The sequence below is a fragment of the Mustela putorius genome, unplaced genomic scaffold, assembly GCF_011764305.1.
Source record: "Mustela putorius furo isolate JIRA1106 unplaced genomic scaffold, ASM1176430v1.1 tig00000876_pilon_pilon_pilon, whole genome shotgun sequence".
Lineage (NCBI taxonomy): Eukaryota > Metazoa > Chordata > Mammalia > Carnivora > Mustelidae > Mustela > Mustela putorius.
Window position 1 is genome coordinate 6,041,880 of NW_025421506.1, and position 17,473 is coordinate 6,059,352.

Here is a 17,473-nt window from a genome sequence, read left to right on the forward strand (position 1 = left end):
CAGTCCAGAACTGAAATAGGAATAGGGAATTAAGTGTAACCAGGGAAGAGCAATCTTATTAGAATCTTACTAGGGGGTTGGAAATGCTCTACAGCTGGATGGTGATGAGGATGAACACTTGGTGGATTTACTAAAAATCCTTGAATTGTACACTTAAAACAGGTGGATTTTATGGTATGTGAGTTAAATCTCAAGAAGCTGTATAATATAGAACAACTGACCTACATGCTAGTATATCATCTCTGCTAAAGTATTTTAAAAATAAATCTACATTCATTTTAATTGATGACCTTCACCCATAAAGGATTCTCACAAGCCCAACCCCTGGCCTAGAATCTCTACAGTGAGATTTTACTTTATAAAAAATAGTCGACCAATATCCAGACATACAAGTAATTAAGGGTGATCCTCTGCATCTGTTGTTCCCTTTCAATAGTCAACAACCTACGACATTTAAACATGACACACAAAAAAGTGTGTTCACTGATGGTTTGACTGGAACACAACTATTATTTAAAAGGTCCTAAAAACCACAGAAAATCTCTCAAGGACTATGATGTCGATTTTGAGTGACTCTAGATAAAGCTCCATTCAGGCCAGACCAAGAAAAGGAGGGGAAAGTGGAGGACAGTTCTCTAAAACAAAAACATCTTCATCTGATGCATGTCTCATGCCTTCCTCTAAAAAAAAAAAAAAAAAAAAAGAACACTGCAAAAAATCAAGCAAATAGGAGTGAACCGTGAAGTAAATTATGGGCTGTGGGTGGTGATGAAGTGTTAGTGTAGGTTCATCAATTATAACAAATATTACTCGAGAGGGGGATGTCAATAGTGTGGGGCTACACATGTTTGGGGATAGAAGGGATATGGGAACTCTCTGTGCCCTCCACTCAATTTTGTGGTAAACCTCAAACTGTTCTAAAAAAAATTAAGTCTATTTAATTTTTTAAAAATAAATGGAAGATTAAAAGATTAAAAAATAAAAAATCAGGACTGTCCCATTTCAAGACTGACCCTGCCTGTAATATACCAGAGTTTTCCCCTCTCTCTCTCTATGAAAAACACTCCCCACAGGAACCTCCAAACACTCATTTTGAGCCTTGGAATCCATCAAAAATGGTGGTCAAAGAATGAAGCACCTTTGTCTCACAATTCACTTCATCAGCCTCCTGAAGAGAAGATTGTCCATTAAATGGAAAGTAATTTTCATTTTCAGCACAAAGGATGCTTGCTTCCTGGTGGGCTTCCAGCCTCTCCTGAGTTTTGCCATTCCTCTCAAGAGCCACAGACATTTAAAGGTTCTATGTGAAGTGGTCTGGGCCAGGAGGGGGTGGTGCAGAAAACACTTGTCTGGGCTAGCATTGTTCCCTTTGTCCACTTGAGCAGGACTCAATTTTATTTCTAGAATGTCCTGGCTGACAGGCTCCATACACAGGTTTTGCCTCTTTTCCTTTAGGGAGTTAAGCTACAGAAGCACTCCCTTTCCCAGAATGCACTGTGGCACCATCCTACAGAAGGGCTGCTTTAGAGATGAATGTGCCGTTTCCTTCTTTATGTTATGGCCTGCCTCAGGGAAGGGGCTTGTGACTGCTAATCTGTAACAGGTGGTGGGAACACAAGGGAAAACAAGGCCTCCTCTGTATGGCAGTGAATAAAAGAAATTCAGGTGCTGAAGGAACAAAACTGGTGTGAAGACGGGGTGAAGCAGTGGCCTCACAGGGAGGGAATAGTGGACCCCTCTCATGCTTCCTCCCCCAGCCCACCCTTCACCATAATTGTTTTCCACCTTCTTCCAGTACTACTTGAAATTCCCTTAGAAGGAGGCAAAGCCACTCTTGCCACACCAAATATGAATACAGATTAAGCTAAAATGAAATATAGAATAGGCTCCCAGAAAGACGAAGAAGTACTTTTCCCCATTCCTACCATGATATGCAACTAAATGACTCTAAAAGATAGGGAGAAGATGAGGTAGGGGCCAAGACCCAAGAAACAGCACAGTGGTGAGTTCCTGGGTTTTCCTTTTCCCTCATATACCCCAGACTTATTGGTGGAAAAGCTGGCAATTCAGAAACACAGAAACACCACAAAGCCCCAACAAAAGTCTGCTCTCTCTAACCAAAGAACCAGAAAAGAGACAGCCTAGCAAGGCAGAAAAGTATAAAAAAGAAGTGCTTTACTGCAGGTAAACAGCTAAAAAAACAAAAACAAAAACAAAACCTATGGTCCCAACCCACCCTCATCCATAAAGGCTGAGTCAGGAGCTGAGACTTCCATCCTGTGAGACCCTAGCCAGGCTGGCATCAGGGAAGTCTGAATATGGAGGTAGAACAATCATCCCAGGCTCCTCCTCCCATCTCAGCAGACCTGAACTTCTGCTTCCACCTAGCTTCCACCAAGGTGACCTTTCCCTTCCCTCTCCTCCCCCTTCTCCTGGGATGGAAAAAGAGGAAGCCTCGAGGAGAGTCAGGACTTTCACTACCATGCTAGTGGTGGTGAAGCCACCTCCTCCAAGTACCACGGGCAGCCTCCTAGGGAGCAGTAAGGAAGCACTCTTGCCTCTCCACCCTGAGGGGCCCAGTAGGGAGCTGACACTCAGCCCCACGCAGCAGTACCAAGGAGGCAATACCCACCAGTGGAGGCCAAATAGAAAGTCTGGGCTTCTACCTTAGCTGGTAGGAACCAGCTGGCACCATCCTCCTTCTGCTGAAGCAGGGTACAGACCCAAAACAGATTTAAATAAGATCCAGACTCTCATAAGAGAAAACAAAAAATGACCACAATTCAAAAGTTCCTCATCATACCAAGAACCAGGAAGATCTGAATTTGAGTAAGTTAAAAACAATCAATAGGTGCCCACCAATGTTAGGGTTCTTGGATGAAGAAAGATGACACCAATGTTAGGGCTCTTGGATGAAGATTTTTTTTTTTTTTTAAGATTTTGTTTTTCAGAGAGAGAGTTAGCAAAGGGAGGGGCAGGCAGAGGGACAAGCAGGCTCCCCGCAGAGCAGGGAGCCTGATGCAGGACTCAATCCCAGGATCCGAGCCAAAGGCAGATGCTTAACTGACTGAGCCACTCAGGCATTCCTTGGACTAGGATTTTACAGCAGCCATCCTAAGAATGATTTGACAAGCAATTACAAACATTTTTAAAACAAATGCAATAAGAAAATTTCAGTAAATAAATAGAAGTTATAAAGGAGAACCAAATGGAAACTTTAGGACTGAAAAAGAAAAAATTAAAAACTCAATGGATGGGCTCAGTAGCAGAAGGGAGGGCATCAATGAAAGAATCAGTGAATTTAAAGATAAAACAATAGAAATTGCCCACTCTAAACAATAGAAAAAAATACAATGAAGAAAATGAAACCTCAGAAACCCATGAGACTGTAAGAAAGAGCTAACATCCATGTGACTGGAGTCCCAGAAAAAGAGAAGCAGCCTGGGAAGATAAAGTATTCAAAGAATAGTAAATTAATTCAAGAGGCTGAGCAAAACTCAAATAAGATAAACCTAAAGAAATCCACTCCAAGAAACATCATAACTAAACTTCTGAAAACTAAAAAGTGGAAAAGTCCTGAAAGCAGTGAGAGAGAGAAATACCTTATCAGGGAAAAAGCAATTCAAATTACACCAGACTGATCAGAAACCAGAGAGGCAAGAAGAAAACCATACATTCCTCAAGGGCAAAAAGCAAAGGACTACCAGCGCTAAATCCTATACCCAGCAAAATTATCCTTCAGGAACGAAAGGGAAATCAAGACATTCTCTGATGAAGAAAATCAAAGAGACCTAAAAGAATACCATCTCAGCAGACCTGAACTTCTGCTTCCACCTAGCAGTACCAAGGTGCTAGTGGTGGTGAAGCCACCACTAGCTAAATGTAGTTCTCTTAAACAGAAAGGATATGACAAAAGAAATGATCTTGGAGCATCAGGGGGAAAGAAAGAATAAAGGAAAGAGTACAACACAGCGTCCCTCTCAGAAAAAGAACAGTTTAAACATCCAGTAATAATAGTGGCTAACCCTGGAGAGCTTACTCCAGGCAAAGCATTTTGCCTGCCTCATCCCATTAAAGCCTTACAAAAGCCCCAGGGGGGTTACCAGGTTTATCAATGTGAGAACTCTGCGGTAGGGTTTGAATACACAGATGTCTGATTGATTCCCAACCTTGGGCTCTTAACCTCTAAGTCAGTTGGTCTGCAGCATCTCACTCTGAACTGTTTTCCTTGGAGAAGCAGTTAGCAAGCAGACCAGAACAGGCTCTCTAGAAGGTGAAGAGCCTGAATGAAGGGGAAGTAAGGGACCCAGAAACCTGTTTAACACAGACCTAGAAAAGAACAAGAGAAAATGAAGAAAAAGATTCTATGAGAAAGAGCAAAGCAAGAATTAGAACAGAAACAATTTAGAAGTTGGGAGGTATCTTTTGCACTGGTAAAGACACAAAAGCCCAGAGAGGATGGGCAACTTGTCCAAAATCTCCAGACAGTGGGTACCAGAGCAAGGGAAGGAACCCAGAGTGCCTGATCTACAGGCCATCATTTTTGGAGGCAGTAAAGAAACGAATAGCTAAGTTTTCACAATGTCTCCTCTAAGTAAAAAGAAAAGTGTCGGGCGCCTGGGTGGCTCAGTGGGTTAAAGCCTCTGCCTTCAGCTCAGGTCATGATCCCAGGGTCCTGGGATCGAGCCCCACATCGGGCTCTCTGCTCAGCAGGGAGCCTGCTTCCTCCTCTCTCTCTGCTTGCCTCTCTGCTTACCTGTGATCTCTGTCTGTCAAATAAATAAATAAAATCTTTAAAAAAAAAAAAAAAAAAAAAAAGAAAAGTGTCTGAGTCTTAAGTCATCAGGGGACCCTTAGTAGGTCAGTTCAGCATGAATTTGAAGAAAGAATCTGGAAAATCATGAAGAAAGAATCTGGATTTCAAGGCAATCCAGAGAATCTTAGTACCGTGGTAAGCTTAAGGCCATGGATCTTTTGAATGAAGGATTAGGCCTTCTCCAGAAACCGGTCTAAGGTGGAAAATAGTTATGTAAAAGGTGATATAGTTCTAATGCAAATAGCCAGAAAAGCTTTCCTTTTGATTTTTGGATAAGGAAGACACAAGGCTGTGGAAAGTGGTTGCTGAGAGTTCTCCCCAACCTCCACAAATACGACCACCTATCTCCTGAATGTTGGGCACTACCAGTTGTGAGAAAGTTGCTATATACAAATTAGGATAAGAGCAAAGAACTCTTGGGGCACTTGGGTGGCTCAGATCATTGAATGTCTGCCTTTGGGTCAGGTCAATGATCCCAGGGTCCTGGGATGGAGCCCCGAGTCAGGTTCCCTGTTCAGTGGAGAGCCTGCTTCTCCCTCTCCCTCCCATTCTGCCTGCTTGTGCTTTCTCACTCTCTCTGTCAAATAAATAAATAAAATCTTTAAAAAAAAAAAAAAAGAGCAAAGGACCCTTCAACTCAAAAAAAGAGTTGAAGCACAATGTCCCCACCAAAGAAATTATATTGGAAGTTTGGGGACAGACCTGAACGAGTGCCTCTGATGTACCTTGCACTGTCCATTGCACACAAGATGGTTTGGCGCTATCATGACTCAGGTCTTTGGGGACAGGAGGATGCAGTCATTGAATGTAGCTTCTGTAATTGAAGTGCTTGTCATTATAGATTTAAGCGTTATTGATTTTTTTTTATCCTTTCATAATTTTGATGATTCTCTTTCTTCTGTTGTATGATTCTAGAGGTCAGTATAATCAGCATAATGAAATAAAATAATAGGAATTCCAGGAAACAATATTTCATGAATGAAAATGTGGACTTTGTAAGAATAATAATCATAACAACAATGGCAAGATACAAAACTACACATGCCATAAGTGCATTTTTAAAAACTCTAACTACCCATACATCTATCTATCTGCAGATAAACACAAAGCCTGGAAGGAAATACTCAGAGACACTAACTGAATTGCAGTGACTCTCAGCCCTATCATATCCTCTCTTTATGTAATATTTTAGAATGTCTATTAATCTTCTTGATTATTAATCTTCTTGAGATGCCAGTTGTAGGTAATATGTCCTGCCTACACAAATAGTCTTTTAAAAATCAGTGTATACCCTACCTATGAGGTAAGGAGTTTGTAGTTTTAATTGTACTTAAACATATAAACTTTTATGTTACAATTACACTAGAAAATAACAGTGTCTCCAGAAATTCCTAAAACAGCTCCTATAGGATGATTGGCACCTCAAATTTTATTGTGTTTTTTTGAAAGATATCCGTAGAGTGAGATTATAATTTTTAAATTTCCTTTTTTGTAGAAAAATAGTTGCCTTCATAAATTCATGTCTATGGATTTTATACCCAGAAACCTAGCATTGGGGGTGCCTGTCATGTGATCATGGTTGTTCAGTACAAGGGGAAGGGAAATTCTCCAAGAACATAACTTACCTCAAATGAATAAGCTTTCCCAATCCCATCTCCTGCTCCAGTGATCACTGCAAAAAGCAGAAATGCTTTTAAAGGACACAATTAATCTTTAAAGTGCTCTTTGTCCCACCAGCTATGTGTTTTGCAGGCTTCCTGCCTGGGACCTGCTATACAGCCCCCTACTCCACTCAACCCTGGAACTTCCCAGCCCTGACGCCCCTCATTCAGTGTTCCAAAAGAAACACTTTTTTTTGGAGGGATTGGTAAGGCTGGAGAGGATAGCCTCCAAAACAAAACAAAGAACCTCAGCCAGGGACATTTCATTCAGACCCCAAACAGTGTACCCTATTATCTCCCAACCCACACTCCCAACTGTCACAGTAAGGACATTTCAAGATGCTTTCTAAAAGTCGAGTGTTTTGCTCTTTCCATCCCACCCCCATAGGACAGCAGCACTCAAAGTCTACGGAAGATAAGGAACTGAACAAAGAGGAAAACACAAAAATGCAAAAAAGGGATACAATGAAATAAAGGGACCTGAAGAATCTGCAGTCAGGGTCTCTATTGATTAACATGTAAAAATCAGATTGACTTAGTTCTTTTATAGCCAACGTTAACGCACATAATTTATGACTGAGCTCCAAGGTAAACCACATTCGAGCAAATGTCACAATTTGAAATTATGCTACAGTTCAGCATTTACACATCTGCAATTTACCTTTGCATAACAATCAGAGCGCACGCTTTCCAATTGTGAATAGAACATACATTTAGCTTATTGGAGAAAAAGAGCCAAGCTGTGCAAGCTTCCAGAAACACATTAGGAGAACATTCTCATTATCTCTTTTTTTAATATTTTATTTATTTATTTACTTATTTGAGAGAGAAAAAGAGTGTGAGCAGGGGGTGGGGGACAGAGGGAGAGGGACAAGCAGCCTCCACACTGAGCATGGAGCCTGACTTGCTCCTTGATCTCATGACCCCAGTATCATGACCTGAGCTGAAATCAAGTCAGATGCTTAACCAACTGAGCCACTTAACTGCCCCACGACACTCTCATTTTCATAACTGCTGATAGTTTTATTTGCTCACTTGCTTATTTGTTTTTCCTCCTAGGTGAATCCATGCATATTAACTTGTTCCTCCCAGTGCTGTGCTCAGGGTCATCTGCCTCACCTTCCCCTCCCTTATGGGAATCTTCAAACTCACCCAGTATAGGGTCTGTACTATAGACAAGGTAATAACATCAGTAAATGGATGGCTTTTATTGAGTGCTTACTCTTGGCCATGTACTGTTTCAAGTGTTTTAGATGCATTATCTCATTTAATACTCAAAACAAGTTCCTAAAGCAGGGACCATTGTTTTCCCCAGTTTATAGAGGAAGAAGCAGAGGGAGAGACAGTTAGTAACTCAGTCAAGGTCACATTGCTAAAAATGATGCCAACAGGGTTTGAAACCTGGCTATCTGATTTTGGGAGCCCCAATTCTAGGAAGATACACCAATGACATAATTTCTTAATCAACTACAGAGTTCTGAGAAGTTAAACACCTTTGTCTTTAGTAACTGGATTTTCTTCTGGCTCTCCACCAGAAATATATCCTCTCTCAGAGATCTACCTAGGCTCAAAGACATCTTAATCTTGCTGGTGATAATTCTATTCAATATTGACTCAAAGAATAGGTTAAGATTACATTTGGGGAGGTCTTTTTTTTTTAAGATTTTTGTTTATTTGACAGGTTTATTTGACACAGTGAGAGGAAACACAAGCAGGGGGAGTGGGAGAGGGAGAAGCAGGCTTCCCGCTGAGCAGGGATCCTGATGAGGGTCTCAATCCCAGAACCCTGGGATCATGACCTGAGCTGAAGGCAGCCGCCTAACGACTGAGCCACTCAGGCGCCCCAAGATTACATTTTTTTAATGTGAGCCAAGGAGATTTAAGAACAAACCCACCCTCAGCCAAGTGTGTGAACATTTGGATCTGTGTGAAGCAGGATATTTGGATCCAGAATGCTGAAGTTCAAGCTATTTAGCAAGTTTTCTGGAGATACAGCCCCAAGAGTGAAGGCGGGTTTGCAGACACACACACACACACTCTTCAAATATAACATACGACAGTTAAAAACCCATTTTTCATTCCAAACAACTTTCATATGGCAATTTTTTCTTTTATATCTGCCACTCAGGTTATACAGTTGCCGGCTTTAGCAACTAAAGATACAACATGCCCAGCTAAATTTAAATTTCAAGAAAACAACAAATACTTTTTTAGTATAAGTATGTCCTGTATAATATTTGGGAAGTCATATACTAAAAAAATCATTCCTTCTTTATCCAAAATTCAAATTTAACTCTGTAACCTATACTTTATCTGGAAGCCCTATAAGGTTGTTTATAATCTCTCCTATTTAGCCTGGCATGGTATTTTTAAAGCTGTTTAAATTCTTTTTTTTTTTTTTTTTGTGGGGTTCTTTTTTAAGTCACTGTATTTCTTGGATTTCTTCATGTAACCTTTGCACGTCATTCAAAGAGATGCTAAAACCATAGCCTCGTATTTTTCCACCTTAAACCCAGTCATCAGGCTGACATTCTGTATGGTAGTTCCAGAAGATAAATCCCGTTGGTAAGCAGTGATTAATCTACCTGGGACACAAGCCAGACCCAGATTCCATATCTAATAACCATCTCGAACATTTCTTCCTATAGGGACATTTGTTACCTTGATTTTGTAATACCCTCACTTCATGAAAGGGCTTGAAGAAATTTTTTTTTTAATAAAGTGAAATAAAATTCTTTGTATTTCTGAATTTTGATACATCCTTCCACAAAATGGCAGTACTCTGAGCCTTCAAAAATCTGGAGAAAAGAATGCAGAAATTTCTGCAGTACATATTGTTTGTGTCACCAGAAATTCCAAAAAGGAGTGAACCCAACTAATAAGGACAAGAGGACAAACACAGAGGCAAGAATTGGGTGGCATTCTTCCAGTTAATTCTTCTCATGCCCCACAGCTGGTCTTTTAGACAATTTCAGTTTCACTCATACTTGCCAGGCACCTAAATAAAAGTCACTAAAAGGAATTACATCTTTGCTCTCAAAAGGGGAAAAAATGCAGTTTATCTTTTGAGATATGTATCATAATGAGACATACCAAGAAACAAGAGATGGAAAGCTGTCTTTACCTGCCCATTGTCCCATTGACTTCAAGAAGGACTTCGGCAAAACTTTCCAGAAGTGCCGGAAAATATATCTGGAGAATCTCACCCACTTCACCAGGTACACCAGGCACACCAGCAGCCCTACGAAAATGAAGAACTGTTCCAGAGCCACCCCCATGACTGCACTAGACCCGTTTCAGACCTGGTCTGGCCCATCCGCAGACCTCCGAGGGCGTGGCTATTCCAGAGGCACGTCAGTCACCCTTTGGAGTCACCTGCTGCATTCCACTGTGTAGAGACATTTAGATTAGAGTAACTTCTTTACACAATACTCCAATTCACAGGCTTTGGAAGAAAGTATTCTTCCTAATATTTTTATAGCACCATTAGCCTTTTGTGACCCTGGGGGAGCTGGTGAAGAAATAAAAGGAGGACATGAAGAAAGATAAAGCCTGGACAAAGAAAAATTGTCTATGCTGGGTTCTTTCCCTAAATTTGGAAGCTAAAAAGGATGCAGAGAAGGATGCAAAATCCTGTAAGTCCTGCATTTATTTATTGAACAAATATTTGTTGACTCTCTACCAGGTAGCAGTGTTGCTCAAGGCTTTGGGAACACATAATATTAAACAAGACTGTATCATTGCCATGGGGGAGCTGAGATCCTAGTAGGGGAGACAGACAATAGGCTGCTAAATAAGATAATGTCAGATATCAGTGCCATGAAAAAGTGCTGTTCAAGGGGCTAGTGAACAATTACTTTAAAGAGTGTGTTCAGGAAGGGATTCTACGAAGAAGAGACATTTTGAGCTGAAATTTGAATTAGGAGAAGGAGCTGGCCTTGCAAAGATGAGCTTCCCCATTCAGGCAGAAGGGACAGCTAGCTCAAATGCCCTGAGAGAGACCCATGTATTTGAGGAATAAATAGCACTACATAGCGGAAGGGACCGTCTGTAGAGAACGGCGAAAGAAAGTCAAGTAAGGCAGAGGCATGGGAGGAACCAGAGCTTCATGGTGAAGAGTTTGGACTTTAGTCTACAAGCAACAAGAAGCCACTGCAGGCTCGGACCATAGAGTCATATAAGCTGAATTCTGCTTTTAATATAATTTTTATTTTTTTATAAACATATATTTTATCCCCAGGGGTACAGGTCTGTGAATCACCAGGTTTACACACTTCACAGCACTCACCAAAACACATACCCTCCCCAATGTCCATAATACCACCCCCTTCTCCCAAACCCCCTCCCCCCAGCAACCCTCAGTTTGTTTTGTGAGATTAAGAGTCACTTATGGTTTGTCTCCCTCCCAATCCCATCTTGTTTCATTTATTCTTCTCCTACCTCCTTAACCCCCATGTTGCATCACCACTTCCTCATATCAGGGAGATCATATGATAGTTGTCTTTCTCCGCTTGACTTATTTCGCTAAGCATGATACGCTCTAGTTCCATCCATGTTGTCGCAAATGGCAAGATTTCATTTCTTTTGATGGCTGCATAGTATTCCATTGTGTATATATACCACATCTTCTTGATCCATTCATCTGTTGATGGACATCTAGGTTCTTTCCATAGTTTGGCTATTGTGGACATTGCTGCTATAAACATTCGAGTACACGTGCCCCTTTGGATCACTACGTTTGTATCTTTAGGGTAAATACCCAATAGTGCAATTGCTGGGTCATAGGGCAGTTCTATTTTCAACATTTTGAGGAACATCCATGCTGTTTTCCAGAGTGGCTGCACCAGCTTGCATTCCCACCAACAGTGTAGGAGGGTTCCCCTTTCTCCGCATCCTCGCCAGCATCTGTCATTTCCTGACTTGTTGATTTTAGCCATTCTGACTGGTGTGAGGTGATATCGCATTGTGGTTTTGATTTGTATTTCCCTGATGCCGAGTGATATGGAGCACTTTTCATGTGTCTGTTGGCCATCTGGATGTCTTCTTTGCAGAAATGTCTGTTCATGTCCTCTGCCCATTTCTTGATTGGATTATTTGTTCTTTGGGTGTTGAGTTTGCTAAGTTCTTTATAGATTCTGGACACTAGTCCTTTATCTGATATGTCGTTTGCAAATATCTTCTCCCATTCTGTCAGTTGTCTTTTGATTTTGTTAACTGTTTCCTTTGCTGTGCAAAAGCTTTTGATCTTGATGAAATCCCAATAGTTCATTTTTGCCCTTGCTTCCCTTGCCTTTTGCGTTGTTCCTAGGAAGATGTTGCTGCGGCTGAGGTCGAAGAGGTTGCTGCCTGTGTTCTCCTCAAGGATTTTGATGGATTCCTTTCGCACATTGAGGTCCTTCATCCATTTTGAGTCTATTTTCGTGTGTGGTGTAAGGAAATGGTCCAATTTCATTTTTCTGCATGTGGCTGTCCAATTTTCCCAGCACCATTTATTGAAGAGGCTGTCTTTTTTCCATTGGACATTCTTTCCTGCTTTGTCGAAGAAATAGAAAGCCTGAACAGACCCATAACCAGTAAGGAGATTGAAACAGTCATTAAAAATCTCCAAACAAACAAAAGCCCAGGGCCAGACGGCTTCCTGGGGGAATTCTACCAAACATTTAAAGAAGAACTAATTCCTATTCTCCTAAAACTGTTCCAAAAAATAGAAATGGAAGGAAAGCTTCCAAACTCATTTTATGAGGCCAGCATCACCTTGATCCCAAAACCAGACAAGGATCCCACCAAAAAAGAGAGCTATAAACCAATATCCTTGATGAACACAGATGCGAAAATACTCAACAAAATACTAGCCAATAGGATTCAACAGTACATTAAAAAGATTATTCACCACGACCAAGTGGGATTTATTCCAGGGCTGCAAGGTTGGTTCAACATCCGCAAATCAGTCAATGTGATACAACACATCAATAAAAGTAAGAACAAGAACCATATGATACTCTCAATAGTTGCTGAAAAAGCATTTGACAAAGTACAGCATCCCTTCCTGATCAAAACTCTTCAAAGTGTAGGGATAGAGGACACATACCTCAATATCATCAAAGCCATCTATGAAAAACCCACCGCAAATATCATTCTCAATGGAGAAAAACTGAAAGCTTTTCCGCTAAGGTCAGGAACACGGCAGGGATGTCCATTATCACCACTGCTATTCAACATAGTACTAGAGGTCCTAGCCTCAGCAATCAGACAACAAAAGGAAATTAAAGGCATCCAAATCCGCAAAGAAGAAGTCAAATTATCACTCTTCGCAGATGATATGATACTATATGTGGAAAACCCAAAAGACTCCACTCCAAAACTACTAGAACTTATACAGGAATTCAGTAAAGTGTCAGGATATAAAATCAATGCACAGAAATCAGTTGCATTTCTCTACACCAACAGCAAGACAGAAGAAATTAATGAATTCTGCTTTTAGAAGATCACTGTGGATGGTAAGAAAAGATGACCTTTTTGTGGTGGGAATGAAGGGTGGGCATGACCACCAAAGCAGGTGGAGTGAGGAGATAGTGGCAGTCATCTAAGAAGACTATCCCAAAGCTCAGTCCTTTGCCCTCTTCTTTTTCCTATCCACGCTCACTCATTTGGTGGCATTATCCAATTGCTTGACTTCAAGGACTCTCTGTATGCTGAAGACCTACAAACATATAATTTCAACCGTCACCCAGACAGGGTCATCCAGACTTGCATATCCAATTGCCCACTTGACACCTCCATTCGAATGCCTAATACGCACTTCAAACTTAGTATGTATAAGACTGACTTCTGATATTATCTCTAATTGTCAAAACCTGCTCTTCTTTCAGAATTTCCTATCTCAGGGAATAGCAGCTCTAATCTCCCAGTTGTTCAGGTTAGAAATCTTGAACATATCCGTGGCTCCTCTCTCTTTTTCACATACTGCAACCAGTCTGTCTCCTATTGACAGATGACTGGATTTATTTTCAGTTTTAGATTATGCTGACCAACCTGCTATGGATATTTTTGTATTTCTACTTTGTCATACATATACAAGTTCCTCTCTCCTCTCTCTCTCTCTCTCTGTCTCTGTCTGTCTCTCTCTCTCTCTCTCACACACACACACACACTTCTGGGGGGTTATAAATATATATATTTACCCTCCCCAATGTAAATGTATATATTTATAACCCCCCAGAAGTGGGGGTTGAGGGATAGAAGAAAGGGGTAAAAGGTTTTTGGTTTTGTTTAGTTTAAATAAATTAAATCTTTTTTAAAAAGAAAGTGAAAGGGGGGTGAGGAGAGAGATGTGCAAAAGTGCCAGGAATTATGTGTGATTAAAATGTTCCCATCTTCTACAAACATAGTGATATGAAGGGGCACCTGCACCCCAATATTCATAGCAGCAATGTCCATAATAGCCAAACTGTAGAAAGAGCCAAGATGTTTGACAGATGAATAGATAAAAACGATGTGGTATATATATACAATGGAATACTACTAGCCATCAGAAAGATGAATACCTACCATTTACATTGACATGGGTGGAACTGGAGGGTATCATCCTGTGTGAAATACATTGGCTAATTGAATTTAAATTTTAAAGAAATGTTCCCATCTTCTCCAGCCTTCAGAAGTTAATAATGCCCAAATAACAATAATCTAAGTCTCTCATTTACTGCCCTCAAGGAGTTCAGTATTTCATTAGGTTTCCCCCCTCAAGTAATTCTTGGGAACTCCTAAAAAAACCATCCCCCAAATTCTCCCCATCTATCCAGGCAATTTTATATTCCCTGGCTCTGGAACAATACTCCTCTTCTGCTGGTCACTCTGCCATCTTGCTGCTTCTCTAAGCTGTTGTATTTCTGCTCCTTCACAAAGGCAAATAAAAATATATAGTTATAAAACAACTTAAATCTACATTTAGGGGGAAAAATTAATGTTGCAGGTCAATAATTTTTATCCCAAAACAGACCATATAACATCTCAGTCTGAAAAAACAAACAAATCTCAGTCTGAAGCATTTGCATAGATACATGTATATATATACACATATATACGAATAAAATGGGAACCAGAGAGTGATACATGCATTAGCATTACCAAAATGTTCATCAAAATGTTACTTACAGAATTAAAATACAGTCTGCACTCTAAAAATATTTCAAAATGACAGTTCGTTGTATCCCTCCAAAGGACAGTTTTCCAGCTCAAAAAAAATTTAAGATTTTGTGTCCACCAGCTATAGAGGAGTCAATGTAAACTTTGTGAATCAAAGAGAAATTCTGTAACAAGTGATGTGATTTCTGGATTTTTTTTACATATACAGAAACAGTTATAATCAGCATGGCCAAGCTAGAGCAATGTATACACTGAAAGAGCAATCTAAGAGGTCCTTGGTAGAGAAACTGTGGGATAATCTGATGATTGAAACTTCCTATCTTGAGTTCAAATGACCATATTACCCAAAGCAAATTATATATTCAATGCAATCCCTATCAAAATACCAATAGCAGTTTTCATAGAACTAGAACAAATAAAACTAAAATTTGTACAGAATCATAAAAGACCCTGAATAGCCAAAGCAATCCTGAGAGAGAAAAACACAGCTGAACATGTCACAATTCCAGATTTCAAACTATACTACAAAGCTATAGTAATCAAAACAATATGGTACTGGCACAAAATAGACACAGGATCGATGGAAGAGAATAGAGAACCCAGAACTAGTGTTCTGGGTCAATTCGTCTTATGGTCATCAGTCTTGACAATTAGTGGTCAAGAAAGGAGTTATACAGTCAATTAGTCTATGACAAAGGAGGCAATAATATGCAATGGGGAAAAGGCAGTCTCTTCAACAAATGGTGTCAGTAAAACTGAACAACGACATGTGAAAGAATAACACTGGACCACTTTCCTACACCACATACAAAAATACACTCCAAATGAATTAGAGACCTAAATGTGAAACCTGAAACCACAAAACTCCTAGAAGAAAACATAGGTAGTATCCTCTTGGATGGTGGCTTTAGCAACATATTTCTGGCTATGTCTCCTCCCACAGGGAAACAAAAGCAAAAATAAACTATTTGGATTACACCAAATAAAACGGTTTTGCACAGTAAAAGAAACCATCAAAAAAACAAAAAGGCAGCCTACTGAATGAGAGAAGGTATTTGCAAATGATACATCCAAAAGAGGTTAATATATATATAAAAAGAATATATATAAAACATATATAAAGATATATATATATATAAATATAACTTACCCAACCCAAAATGAAAAAACTCCAAACAATCCAATTTAAAAATGGGCAGAGGATCTGAACAAACATTTTTTCAAGGAAGACATACAGATGGCTAACAGACAATGAAAAGATGCTCAACATCGTTAATATCAGGGACATGCAAATCAAAGCCACAATGAGATATGAGCTCACAAATGTCAGAATGTCTAAAATCAAAAAGACAAGAACTAACAAACGTTGATGAGGACATGGAGAAAAAGGAACCCTCTTGCTCTGTTGGTGGGAATATATATTGGTCCAGCTGCTATGGAGGACAGTATGGAAGAGCCTCAAAAAATTAAATATTGAATCACCATATGATCCAATAATTTCACTACTGGATATTCACCCAAAAAACCCCGCCACAAAAGCACTAATTCAAAAAGATGCATGTATCCCAATATTTACTGCAGCATTATTTACAATAGCAAAATATGGAAGCAACCTGTATCCATCAATAGATGAATGGATAAGGAAGATGTGAGACAAGGAAGATGTGGGATACACACACATGCACACGCACACACAATAGAATAATACACAGTCATAAAATTGCCATTTGGAACAATATGGATGGACCTAGAGGTTATTATGTTAAGTGAAATGAATCAGACAAAGAAAGACAAATACTGTATTATTTCACTTATACATGGAATCTAAAAAAACAAAATGAATAAACAAACAAAAAGCAGAAACAAACCCATAAATACAGATAACAAACTGATGATTGCCAGGGGGAGAGGATTGGGGGGATGGCCAAAATGGGTGAAGGAGAGTGGGAGATACAGGCTTCCAGTTATGGAATGAATAAGTCACAAAGATAAAAGGCACCACATGGGGAATATATTCAATGGTACTGTAATAGTGTTGTAGGGCGATAGATGGTAGCTACACTCGTGAGCATAGCATACAGTATAGAGCTGTTGAATTACTGTGTTGTATACTTGAAACTCGTGTAACGCTGTATGTCAACTGTACTCGAGATAGGAAGGAAGGAAGGAAGAAAGAAGGAAGGAGAAAGGGAAAGAAATAGAGAAAGAAAGAAAGAGAAAGAGAAATTTTATAATTTGAAGGAGCTATGAAGAAGAGAAGAGACTGTGGATAATTTCACATATATATGAATATGAATATGTATATATAACATATATATAAATACTGAAAGAATCTGAAAGGAAAGACAAACACATAAATAGCAAGATTGTCTTAGCCTGCATTTTTCTTGATATGAAGGCCTTGTGCAGACACTTATACTGGAAAGTGATTCCAGTGAGTACTTAGGTTGGGAACAGGAGATTGAACAGGGAAAGAGGGAGACACAGACGTGTCTTTGGGCTGGTCACTGCTGAGACTCCATCCTGGGGAAGGCTCTCAGAAACCGTAGCATGCACAGCAACCTCTTCTGCCTTAAGTACAGAAGGAAAGTGTGTTTGTGCATTTGCCCTCATGCCTATTGATCAAGGTTGTCCCATGGACTATTCCTTCCCTCAATTCCAGGTTTGCCTATATGTCAGATGACTAGTGAGTTTCTGTAGGTGAAGAGGAGCCCCAGGGAGGAAAGTAAGACATGCCAGCTACTGTCAAGTTCAGCCTACATTCCTCCCTAAACTGTGCCATTTGTTGATCATATCACTTTCAGCTAAGATCTTTATTAGGAGCAGCTTCTCAGTTCAAGGATCAATTGTTCAT

The 17,473-nt window shown here is 39.9% G+C and overlaps 1 protein-coding gene across 1 annotated transcript in view; it reads right to left on the minus strand.

Moving 5' to 3' along the window:
- The window catches only part of HSD17B3 (hydroxysteroid 17-beta dehydrogenase 3), a 40,156-nt gene extending 30,340 nt beyond the window's left edge, over positions 1–9,816 (minus strand). Inside the window, exons 1-2 of the mRNA XM_004777403.3 lie at positions 9,602–9,816; positions 6,442–6,488 (exon numbers count right to left, since the gene is read on the minus strand). Of these exons, the coding sequence (XP_004777460.1) occupies positions 6,442–6,488; positions 9,602–9,755 (201 nt within the window). The 5' untranslated portion in view covers positions 9,756–9,816. The remainder of the gene's footprint in view (positions 1–6,441; positions 6,489–9,601) is intronic.
- Positions 9,817–17,473: the final 7,657 nt, after the last annotated feature.